The sequence below is a fragment of the Pelophylax lessonae genome (assembly GCF_965119305.1).
Source record: "Pelophylax lessonae genome assembly, chromosome: 1".
NCBI classification, from domain to species: domain Eukaryota; kingdom Metazoa; phylum Chordata; class Amphibia; order Anura; family Ranidae; genus Pelophylax; species Pelophylax lessonae.
In genome coordinates this window covers 253,618,580-253,637,098 of record NC_138768.1, presented here as the reverse complement: position 1 = coordinate 253,637,098, position 18,519 = coordinate 253,618,580, and the positions used below count along the sequence as shown (strand labels likewise).

Below are 18,519 nucleotides of genomic sequence, written 5' to 3'. Positions count from 1 at the left end.
TGCGTGCAGGGACAGAGGGGAATCCCGGGGGTTCGACCGTCCTAGGAAGGGGCCCGCGTCCAACCCAAAACTCGCCAGGGGGAGAGGGGGGGAACAATTACTCACCATTCCTGGAACAGGCGGGTGCCATCTCCTGACAGAACCCCTCTCCACCGAAGTGGGTGGGGGGGCTGTCGGCCAATAGGAACGCTGCAACACGGGCCTAGATCCGATCGTGTGTGACCTGGCGAGACAACTCGCAGGGCCAGTCCCTGTTGGGTGGGACTGTCGCGGCCGACCAAGTGAGGAGCTGGGGTCGGCTAGGGTGACCACTGGATCTATATATCCAGCCTGTCGCCCAGATCTGGCTTAGTTGCTTGTAGATCTCACAGGAAAAAAATCTGGAGAAAAAAAACTAACTAGAAAAAAACTTTTTGCCAGGACCACAGATCCCAGCAAGGAACTAGGTCCTTACTCCTGACTATGCAGATTAAAACTGACATCCTATAGTAGAGAGGGGGATTATACCATCTAGGACTGCCCATAGACATAGCCAGAACTTTTTTTCTTCCTAGTGCCCTACTCCTGTAGGGGGCAGTATAACCCTATTGTTATTAAGAACAGAGACTGCGTCTGTCAATGAACAATAGAGAAAAGTGGTGGGCGGCTGTCAGGACTTCTTCAATGTCAAACCTAAGGTCATAACCTATGCAGCATTGAAACTTCAGCTCTAAAGAGGACACAACTTCACTAAAGGGCAGTTTTCTACCGCACAGTGCAGTCAACAGTACAGAGGATACACTTAACAGCTAAGTTTTGTAAAAGAATCTGTGCCCCATAAAAAAAAAAAAATCCTAAACTTAAACACAAAAAAACCCCCAAACACACACAAAGCTTTGTTTTCTATATAAACGTTTGTGATATTGATCTTTGGTACTGCTGAAATTCCATTTATTCACTGATAAGTGTTCAATATGGCAGTTCAATCTGGATTGTGGTACCTTATTTCTTTTTGTTGAAAGTTATGAGGGTCAGGATTAAATAACGAGGGATAGGCCTTTTAGTAGACCAGAAATTTGAATAAATATGTAAATGCCAAGCTTTACTACATTCAGTATGGAGCTTCTCTTTGATTTACAGATTTGCGTAAAAGCATTAAAACCATGTTGTGCAGGTCAATGGCTCCACATTTATTCTCCACAAGAGAAAACTGGCAGACTTGATGCAAAAGTAACCTGTTTTGTCTTTCTTTTGAAAACTATAAAGATAAAACTCTGATTAAAACCGATTTCGTACCATAAAATGCAGCATCAAGCTAAGAATAGCAAGGAGAACTCCACAATAACCTGAAGGTTATAGATTGAACAAGTGACTCGATTTCGTCCTTACTCAAAATAATTCACACACACACACAGTACATTTCTTTACAAAACTTTCTTGGAAAATAAAAGAAAAAAAAATGGGAGAATGAAAGTTATACAATCTCATACACTATTGTTCACATTTAAGATTTGCATCTTGGTTCTTTGGAAGGGTGCAAGAAAAGTGACAGAAAACCTTGGACCCTTTTCATTAAGTCCTGTATTATACCTGATAGTTACTTCGAAAAGAAGTTACTGTGCAAGAAGCAAGCCCTCGTTTGCAGCGGGGCACCTGCAATTATTACTGCCGATAACACTGGACACCACTCATTGCTAAAGTTCTCATGATTATATAAAAAAAAAAAAAAAAAGGAGAGAGAGGTGTGTGTACATTTAAACCAATCTACTGTTTAAGATCAAATGAACAACAGCTCATATCATCACAGAGGTCCTCTGAATGATGACAGGATAAGTAGTTCACCTGCTCAACATTACCCTTCTTTTGCTATAACTGAACTTATTCTGTACAAAAAAATATACACAGCCATCGAATGCTACATGTATTAGAACATGATATAAATTACATTTTAAAATATTACCATTTGTGTAACTGTAAACTGATAATGTATTAGAGTTAATAAAAATAAAGAAACAATGCTGTAATCTATCCAATGTTTTAAGCAATGAGTTGTTTCCTATTCCAGCAGTAAAAGGCTTATTATCTGAAGGATCCTAAAGGATTTTAGGTATATAAAAAAATGTACCACTGTAGAATAATTCATGTTCATATAAAAATAGTTAAGATGCCCAAATGCTCTAATTTTTTTAACCTGATTCAGCGAGTCCTCTATGAAATCAAGAGGCTGTGGGTGACATTAAGGGATTTTTTTTTTTTAACTGCACCCACAAAGGCAACACATGTGAAACCTGTTATTCCAGTTATGGCTTTTTTTCCCCATTGCGGTTGGTCATCAGTAGATAGGGTTATTCACCCATTGTGTGATTATATGAACATGTATTTATCATGCACACACACTGTTCCTTTCCAATAGATGTACAATCAAGGTAAATGTAAGCCTGGTAATTACATTGATTTGTGCTATTGTGAATAGAGATCTAATTAGTCCATACAGTAAATAGTTATGCCATTAAAGTTCTGCCACCAGTGTCCACTACTCCTGCACATAACTGAATATTTATACACATTAACAGACAGTATTTGGACCAAAAGTGAACTGTTTCATGGTGACGCTCAGCAAGATTCTGGCAGGCTTAGGCTCATTTCTGGTACTCCAATACATGATAACTTGAACTCCTGGAATTCCGGGTCTTGAGCAAAGTAAATCAATTTTGTCTTCTGGAAAAAAGCATGATTCTTTTGAAAAAATTAACAGTTTTTAAAATCATAGGATTGATCTTCTAAGCAGTCCAATGCATCATTTGTAAAATGTCCAGGATCAATCTATAACAAGGCATTGTGCATAAGACGTCTTCTATCCTATATGCACCTCAACTGGGTTTTGTGGGAGCTTTAATCCTGACTGTCTGGGTTCGTACTTGCAGCTTTGCCTGCTGACTCTGGGCATCTGCTGTGCTGGATATAGGTGCTGTAGTTGGATTTACAGGAGCCTGGAGCTGTTGTGAAGCAGTAGCAGCCATTACTTGCTGCTGTAAAAGCTTCTGTTGCACCACGTGGGCTGCAGCTGTGCCTGCTGGTATGACCTGTACCTGCTGTGGGCCTGCAGCTGTGGCTTGGGTCAATGTCACAGTCTGTGGCTGAACCTGTGGGTTAAAAACATTACCAATGTGAGATCCCTTAAAGAACACATTATAAGACAAATACACTATTTTGGTAAATAAGCAAGACAGAAACTAGCATTTAGAGAAATATTGAAGCTAACCTGTCTAAATAAAAAGGCTTCCTACCCAGCTGTCATGCCCATCCAATGGCTTCAATACTTTTTAAGTGACAGACTCAGTACAAGTAAGCAATCGGAATACAGATTTCTAACTAGTGCATGTTTGTTTCAGATCATTGACTTACTAAGTAATTTTGGCAGAGGAATTTTTTTTCTAAAGGATATCAGTGGTAATCTATACTGGGACAAACGTGATGGCTGTGTAATAGTACATTGGTCAGGGGTAATACATCCAATAGATCAGGGATATGCAAACTGTGGCCCTCCAGCTGTTGCAAAATTACAAATCTCATCATGAATCTGCCTCCGGGTGTCATGCTTTTGGCTATCAGAGTGTGGCCACAGTTTGCATATCCCTGCAATAGACACACACCAACATTAAGCAGATTAGTGAAATATCTTTTGGCAGTTTTTAAGGGTGCATTCACACTTGCGAATGTACCTGCAAGAACCCCAGCGTGATTCCTGTGATTAACAGTGAGAGGCAGGCCCAGTTAAAACAATGGGGAAACTGCCGACTCTCACAGCTAATCGCATCCACTTGCATATAACTGCTCATGCAGTGATCACACGCACGTGATCCTGGACGCAGAGTGTTATTAAAGTTTTAAAAGGTAAAAAGGGCAGGGTCCCTTTAAACATCTCTATTGGAGGATTAAAAAGCTCAAAGTGGCCAGCACAAGGAAACACCCAGTAATACAACTCAGAAAAAGAAAAGGAAATACATAGTGCTCTCTGTATTCAAAAAAAAGTTTTTCAGGAAAAGCACACCTGAGGAGGGAGATTCCCCACAGTTCACCCCTCTGGCTCTGTCCAGCTGACATCTCAAAATCAAATCATCTAAGTCAAGACTGTCTTAACACTCAAAGGTTTTAGTGATTCACCCTTTGTAGTACATCATTGACTTCTCAAGGAGCCCAACCCAGATGCTTAAAGTCCCTGCTTTTTTTTTACCTTTAAAGGCTTAGTTCACCTTTTTAGGCACAATTTCACTTTTCACAATAAATAGAAGCCTTTTCCCATTTCTTTCTGCCCAAGCCATTCCAAAGTGCTTATCTTTCACTTACCTCATCCACAGAAGCTTTGAATTTTCACCTCTCACTGTGAAATTTAAAAAATGTGAGGCATTCAGGCTGTGTGTACTGCAGGCGGTTTGACACAAGTCGGCTGCTTGGCCAGCTTCTGTCAAAGAGGCATGACTGAAAAAGATCTGCCAACCAGCTCCCGATCAGCGCTCTCAGCCAATGGCAGAGTGGTGGAGTGTTCTGGCTGGGCGTCCCCCTGTCAGGATACAATAGAACAGCAAGGGAGATCGCTGTACTAGCATCAGAAAGTAAGTACAGCGGCTCTGACCTAAGCTGTCTTTTTTTTTCCCCCCTTTAGCCAGCTGGGTTGAAAGCAAAAAAAACTAGCAGTGTGTAGTAGGCTTCAGTGCATTACAGAGTAGGCGTATATTACCACTCTGGACCACACCTCCCTCTTTACTATACCACCTCTTGTTCTATTTCCACCTACTTTTACTCATTACAATCGGATTGTACAGTCCCCTTTAGATCTACCATCAGCTATGTAGCGCAGGGGCTTGTCTGATTTTAATAAACTGAATAGATAATATAGATGGGTCCCCCTATTCTATAGATTTTTTTTGTAAATCTAAAGCAGAATGTACAATCAGATTGCATAGTGTATGGCCATCTTTATACAAGTACATAGGAGGGAGTGGATGGAAACACACGGTTTGTTTTTGGCTTTTTTGTGGCTTTTTGAAGAGTTTCCACTCGTCACGCAATGGGCTGCCCTAAGCACGACAAACACCCCAAAGAAACTGCAGAACTTGTTTTTTTTTTCTGTGATGTGTGGCAAATTCTTTTACCACGCCATTTTTGGTGTGCTTTCAGTGTGTTTGTTGCACAGCACGCACATGCCTGCTACACGTTTGAGGTGCCATTAACATGTACTGGCAACACAAGTGCGATGTGAGTTTTCTGTGCGGTTTGCTATGTGTTTGAAAACATGCAGATGTGAATGGAGCCGTTTTTGTGTGACCAATTTCACATTCAGGCCCCAGTCACACCTAGCGTAGTGGGAGCACACAAATTTTGGCTAGTTTTTCTTGCGATACTCTTAGGGTAGCAACTGATTTCAATGGGCTGCCAAACAAATGGCAAAGTAGCTTATGGGACATTTTGGAGTGTTGCGGTTTGCATGTTTTTTACTGCATGTTTTGCTGTGTTTGTCTTTCATTTTTTTCTTTTCACATGGAAAAATTTGTCTGTGGTTCTGCATTTGGGGTGCAAAGAAAGTTGATTGTTGGTGTATAAAGGACTGTCGGAGGACGTAAGAGAAAACACATTTTTACATTCCATTGTCTAGCCAGTCGCTAATTAACAAATGATGTATAAATTAAGAGTTGAAACTTTTTGGCAGCAGTATTCAGATCACTTATCCGAATGTGCGCCCCACCCCCAGCTCTCCAGAACTATACCAGGCGACATGCCCCCAGCACCTTTTCGGAATCTAGACCTCTTCCAGTCTCTCACTTCGGAAACTGGAAGCCCTCTTGAACAAGGGGACACCCAGGTTCCACCACTCCCTACTCATTCAAAGAAAAAAAAAAAAAAAAAAGTAGTAACCCTAGAAATAAAGACAACCAAAAGTCTGACAAGTCCTTTAATACAAAAAAAATAAATCCCCAAAAATGTCCCTTATTAGAAACCCTTTTGTCATACGAGTTACCCAACAAGGCAGATCCATGTCAATCATAAGGCTCGATGGCCTGTCAAAAGAAAAAATTCCGCTGCTGAGATACACCCAGTTCCTTCTCTTGTCGCCCACCGAATGGAAAGTCCGGCAGGAGACAGCCAACAAGGGGGTGGGCATCTTCTGGTAACATCACTGATCATATATGGACATAACAATATATGCTTAATGACATCACTGGGACACCAGTGATTTAAATGGTTGGTAAAGGAAACAACCATTGAAGTTACCTGCCCAAATGACACACATGGCCAAAGATCCCTGGCCATGTAACTCAAGGGGACTGGTGACTTCAATGGTTAAAGACGTCAGTGGTGCAGGCTCCACACTCGTGCTGGTGTACAGGGGGGTGGGATGAAACTGCAGAGTGTGGCCTAGGAAGAGGAAGAGAACAGGTGTAATGTTTGGTTGGAATGCCCACATCAGGACTTACAAGTAAGCTCTCTGTCCCAAAATTAAAGTGGGATAGAAGCTGGGAATGTCAGCATGGCTTGAATTTCTGAAAGACAGCAATTACGGTATTACTGCGGATGAGTGAAATGATTTTTATTTTTACTGCACAGTGCTTTGTAAAGTTATGGACCACCTTAAAATACGTTTTTTAAAGGTGAACCAACCCTTTAACTGCATCTGCAAATTGAAGCTTTGATTTGCAGATAAATGAAACAAAGTAAATACAAAGTAACGTTATTTTTGTATCTCTCTATTTCGAGTCTAATTGGTGTCAATAAACAGAGTCAGCAACCTTTTTTTTTTACAGCAGCGGCTGCTAGAATACACAGCAAGTATGTAGCAATTCCTGTCTTAATTTTAAGAGCTGGGAACTGCTGGTAAGTGGGAGTGGGGATGCGGCAGCAGGGCAGAAGAGCTGCATGTACTGCAGATGCCTAGTTTACTTTGAAGGAAAGTTTTTGTGGGCATTGGCAGCATACCTTGTGTCCTAAACTAGCTGAGTGCCAAGTATACTGTGTAAATAAAATGGTAATCATCCTAAGTAAACGTATTAGAATTCCAGATTGTAATGTTACAAAAAGCAAAAAAAGGGAGATAATTTTATCACCTGCTGAGAGGCTGTCACCACCTGCTGAAGGGTAGCAATTGCAGCTTGTTGCTGAACCACCTGAGGGAGTTTGGCAACCTTTAGAAGAAAGATAAAGAAATCAACAATCAAAAAATAAACCTTCTCACAGAAAGACAAACATCAGGTTTGCATTGTTCTCACAGACATATTAAACAAACTAGTTTAAAGTGTTACTAAACCCACAGCAGTAAAATCCATCTGTATTTGCAGAACAGCATGCTGGTTATACTCACTGTGTAACTTAAGTGATTAATCCACTGCAATGTGTAAAAAAAGGCTTGTGATCCTGTATGCACAGGTCCTCCCCCTCCTGCACGGTCACTCTGGACAAGTCCAGCTGCACATGCTCAGTTTGGTCTCTATTGCTGGAGAGGACATTTTCTGGTTTTAGCTGAGCTATTCAGGTCACATGGTATTAACATCACACATTTGGGCGTACATACAGATCCTAAACGACAGCCCAGTCCCTCCCTCCTCCTCCATGCACAGTAACTAAAAAAGGACACAGTGGGTGGGATGTCACATCTTGATTGATGGATGCTGCATCTCCCATTAGAGCATGAGGACAAAGGCTACAGTGGATGTTAAGAGGAGTGATTCCATAAAGGAAAAACCAACACTCTACTTTTTTGCAGTGTTCTTTTTTGATTTCTCAACAGCATCAGTTACAGCCTGCAGACATGGTTATTGAGGTCATAGATATTTCTAAACTTTTAAAAATACATTAATTTCCCAATTTCTAAATTCATAAATAATACAGATAGTGCAAAAAATGTGTTAGGTTTTCTTTTTTTTATATTTGTGATCCTTCTCTCTCTTTCTGTGCCTTCCCCTTTTTTCTCTCTCTCTCCCCTGTCATCCTCATCCCACCTGGCAACTAACACCCCACCACCTGTCATCCTCATCTTCATCACACCTGGCAACACACTGATACCTTGCTAGCACCCCCACCCCCTGCCATCCTCATCCTCATCACACCTGACACCCCAATGATACCTTGCTAGCACCCCACCCCCTGCCATTCTCATCACACCTGGCAACCCACTGATACCTTGCTAGCACCCCCCCCCTGTTATCCTCATCACACCAGGCAACCCACTGATAGCTTGCTAGCACCCCACCCCCTGCCATCCTCATCACACCTGGCACCCCACTGATACATTGCCAACACCCCACCCCCTGCCATCCTCATCTTCATCATACCTGGCACCCCACTGATATCTTACTAACACTACATCCCCCATCAACCTCATCACACCTAGCAACCCACTGATACCTTGCTAACACCCCACCCCGTCATCCTCATCACACCTGGCACCCCACTGAAACCTTGCTAACATCCCACCCCATCATCCTCATCACACCTGGCACCTCACTACAACCCTGCTAACACCCCATCCCATCCTCCATATCCTTTTCACACCTAGCAATCCACTGATACTTTGCTAACACCCCACCTCCGTCATCATTACACCTGGCACCCCAGTGCAACCTTGCTAACACCCCATCCCCGTCATTCATATCCTCATCACACCTGGCACCCACTGCAACCTTACTACCACCCCATCACCCCACCCCGTCATCCTCATCACACCTGGCAACCCACTGATAACTTCCAATTACACTACCCCTGTCATCCTCATCCCCCCTATAACCCACTGCCAGCTTCCAAACACCTTCACTGAGAAAGCAGCTTATTCCAATGTTGAGAGGACAAGGGACTCTTCCCTACAAATGTGTGGTAATGAGTAAGGTGCTCTGTGGACGGGGGCATATTGAAATTTGGAACACTATGTTACCAATAAAGATGCCACCCCAGGTAATTGTTACTAAACCCATAACCGTAAAATCAGTCTGTATATGCAGTAAAGCATGCTTGTTATACCACTTAGTGTGGATCCTGAGGGGTTAATCCTCTGCATTGTGTAAAAAGGCTGTTTCATCCTGTCTTCTCTGATCATCTCCTCCTCCCACAGACCACAAAAAATAACCTAATATTTACAGAGTCCATAGAGTCAGGCTGCTCAGTTTGGTGTGTATTGCTAGAGTTTTCTTTTTTTTTCTTGGGAGGGTACATGCGATCAGCACAGGCTCAATCAGCACAGTCCAGACATGTTCAGACATATAATCAAGGGTCTTGAAAAGCCTGATAGGACAATCGTTGGAGAAATGAAAACTCCTCCAACAATCTATCAGCACTCACTGATACAAGTCACAAGATTAGTTTATATTTACTAAAATAATTGCATTTCCATGCTCTGTGTACTGTGGGAGACCAGATATAATGAATGCAGGGTCCAGGTTTAGTAACACTTTGATGGAAATATAAAATAAATTTTGTTTTCACAGCTTCAATTTAACAATCTTTTAGCATATTTAGGGTGTTATGTTCCAGAAGATCAGGGACATTTCAACTTTACTTAATTCCAAGCATATGTTTTTATCATAATAAAAATAGAATGTTTGTATTCACTGTAACACAGTTTTCTTGGAGTCCAGTGAGGGATTAGTAATTCTTTACTTTACATACTCTAAGAGCAATTCTAAGCCTCGGTTCACACTAGGGCGACCTGGGCGACCTGTGAGGCGACCTGGTCGCCTCACGTCGCCTCCCATAGGGAAGCTGCGGACCCGTTCTAATAGGAGCGACACAAGTCGCTCCGACCTAGAAAAAGGGTCTGGAGCTTCTTTGGGGCGACCAGGAGGCGACCGCCATAGACTTCAATGTTATGAAGTCTGTGGCAGCCGCTCCGAGGTCGCGGCGCGCTGCTCGCACCGCGATCTCGGAGGTCGCCCCGGGAAGTAGCGTCGCGGTAGTGTGAACCGGCGCTTAGAGAGTGTTGGGTTACACAGCTACCTACAAAAAAATAAATAAAAAATACAACTTACAAAGCCATCCACGACTCGGCCACCAGTTTCATCACTAACCTGGTCTCAAAATACCAACCAAATTAAATTATTCTCTTCTCTACCCAAGCCTCCACCTATCAACTGTACTTTTATTTTCTCCCTCAGATCATCCTTAATTAAATTTTGTTTCACTTGACCCTCCTTTTTAGATTGTAAGCTATAACAAGCAGAGCCCTCTCATTCCTCCTGTATTGAATTTATTGAATTATATTGTAACTGTACTGTCTGCCCTCATGTTGCAAAGCATTGAGCAAACTGTTGCCATTTTATAAATCCTGTATAATAATATTCATCAGGGATAGACGTGAAGGCCCAACAAAACAATCTAAAGGTTAGGGGCCAAATAAAATCCACCATTGCCTAGATTTCACTACAATACCAAAGGCAATAAGGAGGCTTGCAACAGGGCTCCAGCCAGTACAGCACCCACTAAATAATACATAGTGGCCATAGAGAAAGCTGGAAGGAAATTCACTGGTTGCTTAGAGTGACAGGATGGGAAGCGGAAAATCTGCACTAGGGTAGATGGGGTTGCAGGGCAACCACAGCAGTGAAATATTAACCGGGAGCAACCTTAAAGCGTATTTCCAATATTGCAGCCAAATTGGAACATTTACTTTATGTTTGTTACAAGTTCTCATAGCATAACTATATTTATATTTAAAGCTGAACACCAAGCAGAAAATGTTTTACCTTGCAGTTGCACTGTGCCCGCACTGCAAGGGTACATTGCTCATTTTTGCCTAGGGAAGAGATGAAGGTACATATACTTACCAGATGCTGTGATCCTCCCTGCACAAGTACAAGACTGGTCCCTGCAGTTCCTGCACCACACGCTCTAGCAGTCTTGAGTGGTGGACTGTTCCTGATGTCATCAAGCTCAGAGCACAGACCGCCACAAACCTGCTCTGGACGTGAGGATGCCAGCAACAGTCCATCAGTGGATCATGCGGGGGCACAATTTCCTGGTGGAGCGGAGGATGAGGCGAGTAAAAGGCTTTCTCCCCTCCCTTGGAAAAAATGAGAACTTAACCCTTGCAGTGCAGGCACAGTCCAACTACAAGGAAACGTTTTTTTGCCTGGAGTTGGGCTATACAAATTATGGATTACATTTTACTTGCTCTTTTATGAAAACTCCAAAATTTAAAGCTGAAATTTAGAAAAAAAAAAAAAAACACAAACACTCTCTATAGCTTTTGTGAGCTAACTTACCCTTAATCAAGTATGTCCCATGTTGTGCAGTGACAGTGTGGAGTGAGCATCAGCACTTTATATTTATTCAGCACTGAAGACTTCTTTATTCATTTATTTTTGGTCATTTAATATAGACTATTTGATAATTGATTGGACTTTATTGGAGCACTATTTCACTTTATGCACTTTATTTATTCACCATCTATTTATTTATGTTATTTATAATCATTGATTGATTGGCGCTGCATTTTTTTTTTTATTTGATATTATTTGGGTGTAGTGAAAACACTGAATGTAAGCAGCCATCAGAATATCACTATTTAAGATTTTTTGTTTTGTGGATTGCGCGGATTATTCCCCGTTTTTGGATATTTGATACATAGTTAACTAAATGTTTTTACAGCAGCATCAGAATTATCAGATTGTTGCTACTGGTCGCTAGAACATACCTGTATCTGAGCTTGAACCTGCTGGGTTCCAGGTGCCTTCTGTGCCTGAGTTAAGGAGGTTGTTAGGAACTGAGTTTTAATGGCTTGTTGATTGGTATAGGTGACTTTTTGATGCTGGGACGCAGTGGAAACTTGAGGTGTGGTTATCTGGAGGGAGAGGTAAGGCTGAGCATTAAAAGCCCAGGGGAAAGCAGATAGGAAGAGATAAACGTATCACCAATTAACCACTTAAAAACACAAACTGTAAAGCAATAATAAACTTAAAATCCCACTTGTTATTTTTTGGGAAGTCTATAAAAAGGAACAATTTAATATACAACATAAAACAAATGTTTTTTGTATCCATGTTAAAAAAAAAAAAAAAAATGTTTAGCAGTCTATGAAGTATAAGTTAGCAGCATAAATACAATGCTAAAATAAAATGTTACATGTTACAAACACTGATATGCCACACACACACAGATACGGCAGCAAACCTGAGCAGTTAAACTCCATCGGTTTTAGGGAAGATGCATTAGACTCTTGGGTAAAGAGACACAGTTAACAGTAAAGCCACTTACCTTCTGTTGCCCTATGGAAGCCTGAGTCTGGAGAGCTTTTTGCTGTGGCTGCTGGGCAGTATGGTGTTGCTTCAGCTTCAACAAGGGCTGCATATGCAAAGGCTGAGCCATAACAGTTTGCCCACCTAAACATGCAGAAATATTTGCTTTACTACAAAAATGTTTAAAGACACAGTGGTAGGATGAAATTCCAAGCAGTCCCTGCAAGGTGTTTGTTAATTTACTATATTTTGAAAATCAGAACTATGAGTAGACTTACTACCATTTACTTTTTAGCAAGAGGGAGAGGGTACATCACTTGTTTATCCTGCAGCAGTAGAGAAGGGTAGACAAAAGATCACATTTTCTGTGGGAGGAAAAATGAGCTTTTTTCTATTTAACTCCCTCTCGAGATAGGTAGGAACAGCTACTGCCGAAATATAGAAACATAGAAAAGTGATGGCAGAAAAAGAGAGCAATCCATCGAGCATACCCATTTTAAAAAATTAAATGTATTGTCTGACTATTGATCTAGGTTTGTCCCAAGCATGTTTAAAGCCATTTATTGTTGACTGTCTCACTACCTCTGCTGGTAGTTTATTCTAAGTATCAACTACCCTCTCTGTAAAATACTTTTCTAAGATTCGTTTTGACCTTTCCTCCAGTTAGTTTGGGGTCAGGTCCTCGTGTTCTTGATTTTGGTTTCATATTGAAAAAACTGCCCTTCTGTACCTTATTCACCCCCTTAATGTATTTAAAGGTTTCAATCATGTCTCCCCTTTCCTCCAGACTGTTCATATTAAGTTCTTGAAGTACCTCTCCTACTCCCCAACCCCCCCCCCCCCCAAACCTTTCACCATTTCTGTTACCCGTCTCTGGACTCATTCTATCTTATCAATATCTTTCTGTAAATGAGGTCTCCAGAACTGGACACAGTATTCTAAATGAGGGCTCACTAAAGATATATATAGGGAATCAGGACCTCCTTCCTACTGCTGGTGATCCCTCCTGTGATGCATCCTACAATTCTATTTGCTTTTCCCACTGCCTCGTCACGCTGTTAGCTCATTTTACAATCATCTGAAATAAGTACCCCTAAATCTTTTTCTTCTTCAACTGCAGTCTCCCCTGTTTTGACCAATCTTCCAGCAATGCCAAATATGTTACAGACCCCTCAAGGGATATGAACCCTATCACACACCTTTGTATCATCAGCAAAAATACATACCTTGCCCAACAGGGCTTTAGTTATATTACCTACATATAGATTAAATAGAACAGGACCCAGTAAAGAGCCTTGTGGTACACCACTAGTGACTGGTCTCTGTTCTGAGTGAACCCCACTTACAACCACACTCTGATATCTGTTAGCCAACTGCATATCCACTGAACCACCCAAGGGTTAAGTCCTAGTTCGTACAACTTTTGTACTAGATTATTATGTGAAACTGTATAAAATGACTTGCTAAATTCAAGATATGCTATGTCCACAGCACCACCCTGGTCCAAAACATTGGTATATACTCCAAAAATTAAATCAGGTTAGTCTGACATGATCTGCCCTCAGTAAAGCCATGCTGCTTTGGATCCAGCAAGTTGTGTATTTTTAAGTGATTAATGATTCTTTTTTTTTTAGGAGTGATTCCATTAACTTAACTGCAACTGATGGTAAACTCACTGGCCTGTAATTGCCAGCTTCCACCTTGCTGGCCTTCTTGATAATAGGTTCAATATTAGCTGTCCACCAGTCATGGGGAACGTCTCCTGTTAGGGATATAGTTGTTGGACCATTAACATATATTTTTAATCAATCTCTTTTAAGTTCTCTTAGAACACTGGGATGAATACCATTAGGGCCCATTGCTTTATTAGGCTTTAACCGAGCCAGTTCCTCTGCAACCTCTGTCTCCAGAAATCTTAAAAATGAACCGAAATTACTAGAACCAATGTTGTTATTGTTAGTGCAATTTATTTTTGCGAAGACTGAACAGAAGTAAATGTTTAAATGGTTTGCTACATCCAGGTCTCCCTCAACATAAGTGTTGAGCTCAGTTTTCATTTTAGTGATCTATTTTATTTTTTCCTTTTATCAATTATGTACCTAAAAAAATTTTGATTTCCTTTCTTAATAGATTTTGCAATATCCTCTTTCTGTCCTTGGCAGCACAAACAATATAGAAAGAAGAACGTGAGTCCAGTGAATAACTCAGTAGGGCAACCTCCTATGAATATGTTAGTAATAACGAAATGCGTCAGTACGTCACAAGGGCCATCCTGTACATTGACTGCTTTATTCCTGGGGAAGTTTGTAAGTGTACTCCTGTATTCTTAATAAATTGTCCATAACAGTTTTACACTATGTCCGTGTTGTTTGGTTTATCCCTCTATATTCATCTGTGAACAGGATTTCCTGGCAACATCATTGGAGAACTTTGTGGATTCCTGCCTTGGTTCATCCGGTGATCCAGTCACGTTGGGGGACATTTATGTCATTCAGCTTGTATGACCCATTTACTATACTGTAACTTGGGTTCATACGTTCTGGTGAGCGCATTCATTTTCTGTTGGTGTGGGGATCTTCTGAAGTCACTATCACCTCATGATGTCTATGGATGTTTCATTTACACCTGGGACTTTGTTTTATATGCACTAATGAGTTATTCACTGGACTCAAGTTTTTCTTTCTATTGATACAATTGTGTTTGCATTATATCCCTTAATTTATGATTGTGGCATTTTTGTTGTGTCAAGTTTAGCGCTGCACTGTTTCTCTTTTAACTTATACAACACGTCGGTTGTGGTGTCAGCAGCTTATCAATATTTTACCTAACAGTTTGCGCAGTTTAGATACACATATTTTACAAGCTCTGATAATATATTTTTCTACTGTTCTCGGTCAGCTAAAACTCCTGATTCCTTGAATCTTCTATATGCTATTTTTGTCCCTTTACTATCCTACTTAACTCTTTAGTGAATCATATTGTTTTTTTTCTTCAGTTTATTTTTACTAACTTGCGTGACATATAATCTAGTTGACTCCAGGATGGTAGATATTAATAGTGCCCACTGATTACTTACTCCTGTCAATTTACCCCACCCTTTCAACTAATTTTTCAGAAATTTCCCCATTTCAGCAAAATATGTCCTTTTGAAATCTAAAAATGGGATTTTTGACTTACCGTAAAAACAATTTCTCTGAGGTTCATTGAAGGACATAGCTCCTAATCTTCCTAATCATTGGGTTATACTGTCCCCTACAGGAGTAGGACACTAGGCAGAAAAAAAGTCTGGCTATGCCTATGGGCAGTCCCAGGGGGTATACTACCTCTCTCTGCTATAGGTACTCTGTTTCAGAAGAATTACAACTCCACAGAAGGGTGGGTGCTGTGTCAGTCAATTAATGTCAGAGAAATGGATTTTACAAAAATCTCATTTCTCTTTCGTTCATTGACGGACACAGCTCCTGATCTTCAAAACCATTGGGATGTCCCAAAGCAGTTTTAAACATGAGGGATGGGAACAGCAAAAAAAAAAAATCCCCAGGCTAAACAGTAGCCAACCAGGCAACAGGAGCTCAACCAAAACTGGAGCCCACCTGAAAAAAACAATACACCCTCAAAGAGGATCAAGTCCTCTAAACCGCAGCCTGCAAACCTTGTGGCCAATAGAAGCATCTGCAGAAGCCAACAAGTCCACTTTATAGAAACTTGTGAAAGTGTGCACCGACGACCAGGTGGCTGCCTTGCAAAACTGTGTCACTGATGCCCGATGACGGAAGGCCCAGGAGGCACTGAGTGCCGAGTAGAGTGCACCTTGACAGGGAAAGGAGGAACCTGACCCTTGATGGAATAGGCTTGAATCACCGTCTGTCTGATCCAAACGGAAATGGTCGCAGAGGAAGCAGACAACCCTTTCCGAGGCCCATCCGTGAGCATAAATATTAAGTTTGACTTCCTAAAAGACTTCGTAGCTGCCAGGTATACCCTAATTGCCCGGACCCCATCAAAGGCACGTAAGGCAATTTCCTTCAGATGTTTCGGCCTGAGACACAGGGAAAGGCAACACAATGTCTTCATTCAAATGAAAATCAGAGACAACCTTTGGGAGGAACGACGGATAGGGGCGAAGAACCACCTTATCTCTGTGAATCAATAAGTAAGGTGGACAGGATAACGCCACCAATTCCGACATCCTGCGCACAGAGGTGATAGCCACCAAAAAAGCCACCTTCTGAGACAGCATAAGCAAGGGAATCTTCCGAAGGCTTCTGTAGGACCGAAAGCACCAAATTGAGGTCCCAAGGCGGCAACGGGGACTGCACTGGAGGAGTTTTGTTACAAGCAGTGTCAGAAGAATTACAACTCCACAGAGGAGTGGTTGCTGTTGTCCGTCAATGAACCCCAGAGAAAAACTGGATTTTTGTCTTACCGTAAAATCCTTTTCTCTGATGTTCATTGACAGAGACACCTCCAGAATCTTCTAGACCATTGGGTTATGCTGCCCCCTACAGGAGTAGGACACTAGGCAGGAAAAAGCTTTACCACACCTATGGGGCAGTCCAAGGGGGTATACTCCCAATTTCCGCTATAGGCATTCAGTTCAGTCGCAAGCAGTGTCAGGAGAAAAATAACCCAACTCAATAGAGGGGTGGGTGCTGTGTCCGTCAACCGTTACCGTGTTACGGTAAGACAAAAATCCATTTTTCTCTTTTGTTCGACACAGCTCCAGAGTCTTCCTGACCATTGGGGCGTCCCAAAGCAGTGTAAAACATTAGGGGTGGGAAAAAAACACAGCAGAAACAATTCCCAAAAAGGCTAAACCTAGCCAACCAGGTAACATGGAGCTCAAACAGGAACCACTGGAGCTCACCTGATAAAAACTACACCCTCAAAGAGGACTAGTCCTCTCAAACAGCGGCCTGCAAAACTTTGCGACCAAAAACAGCATCCACAGATGCCAGCACATCTATTTATACATTTTTGTAAAAGTGTGCGCAGATGACCAGGTGGCCGCCTTACAAACCTGCACCACTGTCGTCTGATGGAGGACAGCGTGGGAATCACAGAGTCAGACAGCCCCCTATCCTTCAGCACCTGGCTTTCAACAGCCAAGCAGTTAAAGCCAGCGACTGTAAAGCAGGATGAAAGATCGGCCCTTGGGCCAATAGGTCTTTTCTGAGAGGTAGTTGCCAAGGGACATCGGCAACCAGCTGAATTAGACTTGCATACCAAGACCGGCAAGGCCAGTCTGGGGCCACCAGGATGACCGGAATTCCTTCTGCCTTGATCCTTCGCAGAAGCCTCGGCAGAAATTTCAGAGGAGGAAAGGCATATATCCCAGGGAGCCACCAGTGCGTCTGTAGCGCCTGCTAGAGGATCCCGAGACCTTGCTACGAAACTCTGCACCATCCTGTAGCGGCGAGAGGCCAAAAGGTCCACTCTGGGAGTTTCCCGGAGACACAGCAGATGAAACACCTCCAGATGAAGTGACCATTCTCCCTGGTCCAAAGCCTGTCGACTGAGGTAATCCGCCTGTCAATTTTCCATCGCCCGAAGTTCCAGGACATTAATTTGAAGTCTGGACTCCCCCAGAGTCCAAACCCCCTGAGCATATTTTGTGCCCAAGACACCTCTCCACCCGGACAGGCTGGTATCCGTGGTGACCACCGTCCAGTACAGGGGAAGGAAGAATTTTCCCTGTCGAAGAGCCGGAGAATGAAGCCACCAGGTTAAGGACCCCCCCTTGTACCCCAGCTCAGAAGAATCAGATTGTCTAGAGAGTGTGGATTCTTGTCCCACTTGGCAAGAATCTCTCTCTGTAGAGGTCTTGTGTGGAACTGTGCAATTGGAAGGTAGACACCATCAGGCCCAGCACCCGCATGCAAATCCTGAGAGACGATAGTCTGCTGAACAACAGAAGTCGAATGGCATCCTGCAGCTTCTGGAGCTTGTCCAGCGGAAAAAACACCCTGGCTGAGGCCAAGACGTCAGACGTAGATAGTCCAACTTTGTGGATGGAATCAGAACAGACTTCTGGAAATTTAATGTCCAACAAAACTCCTGCACAGTCCACACAGTGATGTCCAGGTTTTCCTTTAGAGCAGTCGGAGACTCTGCTTGCAGAAGATGATCGTCCACGTACCACAGTACAGCAATCCCCGGCGGAGGTAACAATGCTAACACCAGAGCCAACTCTTTTGTAAATACTGGAGGAGCTGAGGCGAGACTAAAGGGTAACGCCACAAATTGATAGAGCCCCTCGCCCATGGAAAAGCGGAGGAAGCGCTGATGCCCGACATATATTAGGATAAGGAGGCAAGCGTCCTTG

General features: G+C 42.4%; 1 protein-coding gene across 1 annotated transcript in view; it reads right to left on the bottom strand.

Annotated features, from left to right (window-relative positions):
* Window positions 1-1,706: 1,706 nt before the first annotated feature.
* Window positions 1,707-18,519, bottom strand: part of LOC309562146 (E1A-binding protein p400-like) — a 305,609-nt gene continuing 288,796 nt past the window's right edge. The window contains exons 49-52 of the mRNA XM_082266271.1: window positions 12,214-12,338; window positions 11,654-11,818; window positions 7,080-7,157; window positions 1,707-3,122 (exon numbers count right to left, since the gene is read on the bottom strand). Of these exons, the coding sequence (XP_082122397.1) occupies window positions 2,850-3,122; window positions 7,080-7,157; window positions 11,654-11,818; window positions 12,214-12,338 (641 nt within the window). The 3' untranslated portion in view covers window positions 1,707-2,849. The remainder of the gene's footprint in view (window positions 3,123-7,079; window positions 7,158-11,653; window positions 11,819-12,213; window positions 12,339-18,519) is intronic.